At 45.2% G+C, this 2,252-nt stretch overlaps 1 protein-coding gene across 1 annotated transcript; it reads left to right on the forward strand.

The window, feature by feature from the left end:
* Positions 1-1,407: 1,407 nt before the first annotated feature.
* On the forward strand, positions 1,408-2,025 carry LOC126455902 (uncharacterized). The gene has a single exon (XM_050091660.1). It carries the CDS (start codon positions 1,408-1,410, stop codon positions 2,023-2,025), a length of 618 nt encoding a protein of 205 aa, XP_049947617.1.
* Positions 2,026-2,252: the final 227 nt, after the last annotated feature.

A 2,252-nucleotide genomic window follows, 5' to 3' on the forward strand; every position in this document is an offset into this window, starting at 1 on the left:
TCTAATAACGTATCACCCACTTTTAATCGAAACTTGTTAAGGTGAACCGGCCGGGGTGGCCGAGCGGTTCTAGGCGCTACAGTCTGGAACCGCGCGACCGCTATCGTCGCAGGTTCGAATCCTGCCTCGGGCATGGGTGTGTGTGACGTCCTTAGGTTAGTTAGGTTTAAGTAATTCTAAGTTCTAGGGGACTGATGACCTCAGAAGTTAAGTCCCATAGTGCTCAGAGCCATTTGAACATTTCTTAAGGTATTATGCGGGTCATACAATATTTCCTTTTGTGCAGTGTTGCTGCCTTCATGTAAATTATCGTATCTCACAGTCTTAATGTAAAGAAACGTAACAGAGTTGAATGGATGTCACACTCTGTGAGGAGGAAGAGTTTTTTAATAAGAATAATTAGAAGTAATAAGGTAAGAGTGGTATGATACTAAAAAATGATATGTGTACTCTGGCCTAATATACTTTATGGAAATACCATTTCAGGCAGACTGCGCCACCAGCTGTTGTGAATTGATTTCTGAATTGTTCCTCTTCTGTGCAGCCAGTGATTTAAGTTTGTATGTGTACTCAGAAGCATCCAACAATGCCTAGTAAACGGTCATACGTGTGATGGATAATCGAAAGTTCCAGTGAGCTGCATAGCCAGTATGTCGATTAATTTCATAGAGTGTGGTAGGAACGAGTGCTAAATGGGTCATGACAAATTTACGGCAGAGAACATTCTCTGATAGACAACTTCGTGCATTGCGTGTATGTCTGTATTTCATTGCCTAAGAAGACACTGTCAGGCTCACATTACTGTGCTTGATAACAGCATCTTTTCGGGTGCATAGCCGTTACTGACGATTTGCCTCCACAAGCACTATCGGATCGATGTTGATTTACAAGGTATGGCAAGTGCTCGGTTTGGCGCCGTTAGATGTGATTCCACTGTGTAGGGGAATGGAAAACAAAAAATGGCACTGGAGGAAACTTTTTAGTCCTTACAATATATGGTTATCATATGCATTATTGCTATATATGTTAATTTTGTTAAATTATACTCCATCTTACCATTATGCATCATTTCTGAGCAGACTTGCTTACAAAACTATGTCGTTGAATGGAATGAGCTAATTAATCTGTGTTTTTGCAATGAACAGTAAAGAGGGAGAGAAAATTTTCAGTTTATTCTTTGCTTCAATAAATCATGTAAAAGTCCACTTACACAGTGACACAGGCAGCAAAACAAAGAAATTGAGAGTAATGCTATGTGTGTTCCTGTGCATCATATGTACAGCATTGCTTGTATTCATAGACTACCGTGTCGATGCAGTGGGTGAATTCAGTAATGTAATGAAACCTATACAAAATGTATACCACATAATACTCGACCCGTTAGTAATGCTGCAATTAATTGTACTCATGTTGGAAGTGTGGGCTGGATTCAAAGCACTGAACAGTAGCATTATACAGACAGTAGTGCCAAGAATCGACTCGTGTGTGGTGGGTACACTTCTGGGTCTCTCAAGGTCACCAGCTACTACATCCAGCAATTTCCAAGACCTGCGACAGGCACATCTGTTACTTCATTGGGCTGCGGAAGTTCTGCAGAATCATTTCGGAATGACGGTAGTTCTAGACCTCACTTTTTCAATTTCTGGAATCATCTGCAGCTCGTACGAGGTAATTGCCGCTATCAGCCGCCAGGAAGAGGCGGGAAACATCCTGTACGAAGGGGCTACGCGCGTGTCTCTGGTGTGGCTGGTGCTGCACGCGTGGAAGTTGGCGGCGCTGACGCTGAGCTGCTCGGCGGTTTCCGCAGAGGCGGCAGCTACGCAGCTGCTGCTGCAGAGGGCGGTCGGCCTCCACAGCAGGTCGGGTCCCCAGCTGGGGTCGCTGCTGCAGCTGGTCGCCCTCAGTCCGCAGCTGCGCTTCACCGCCGGCGGGATCGTCACCGTCGGCCGCAGCCTGCTGGTGTCTGCCCTGGCTGCGGCAGTCACGTACCTCGTCTTACTGACTCAGTTCAGTGGGAACTGCTGAATACTACAACATTTTATAAATGTACTGCTAATAACTTCACCAGATACGATATTATCCACCCCCTCCAAAGGGCACAGTGATCGGTTTGGAGCACTGTTAGCACAGTAAGATGGGTCAAGTGGGACTTGACAGAGAAATAGAAAGGAGTTATTGTGTTTCGGAGTCCCCACGACCAAACCATGACTGAAAGTGCCCAATTTGTTGGAGTATCAACAAACACTGTCCAG

This window comes from Schistocerca serialis, chromosome 2, assembly GCF_023864345.2.
Source record: "Schistocerca serialis cubense isolate TAMUIC-IGC-003099 chromosome 2, iqSchSeri2.2, whole genome shotgun sequence".
Lineage (NCBI taxonomy): Eukaryota > Metazoa > Arthropoda > Insecta > Orthoptera > Acrididae > Schistocerca > Schistocerca serialis.

Coding starts and splice junctions, on each gene's coding strand:
- LOC126455902 (XM_050091660.1), top strand. CDS start 1,408: ATGTTGGAAGTGTGGGCTGGATTCAAAGCACTGAACAGTAGCATTATA.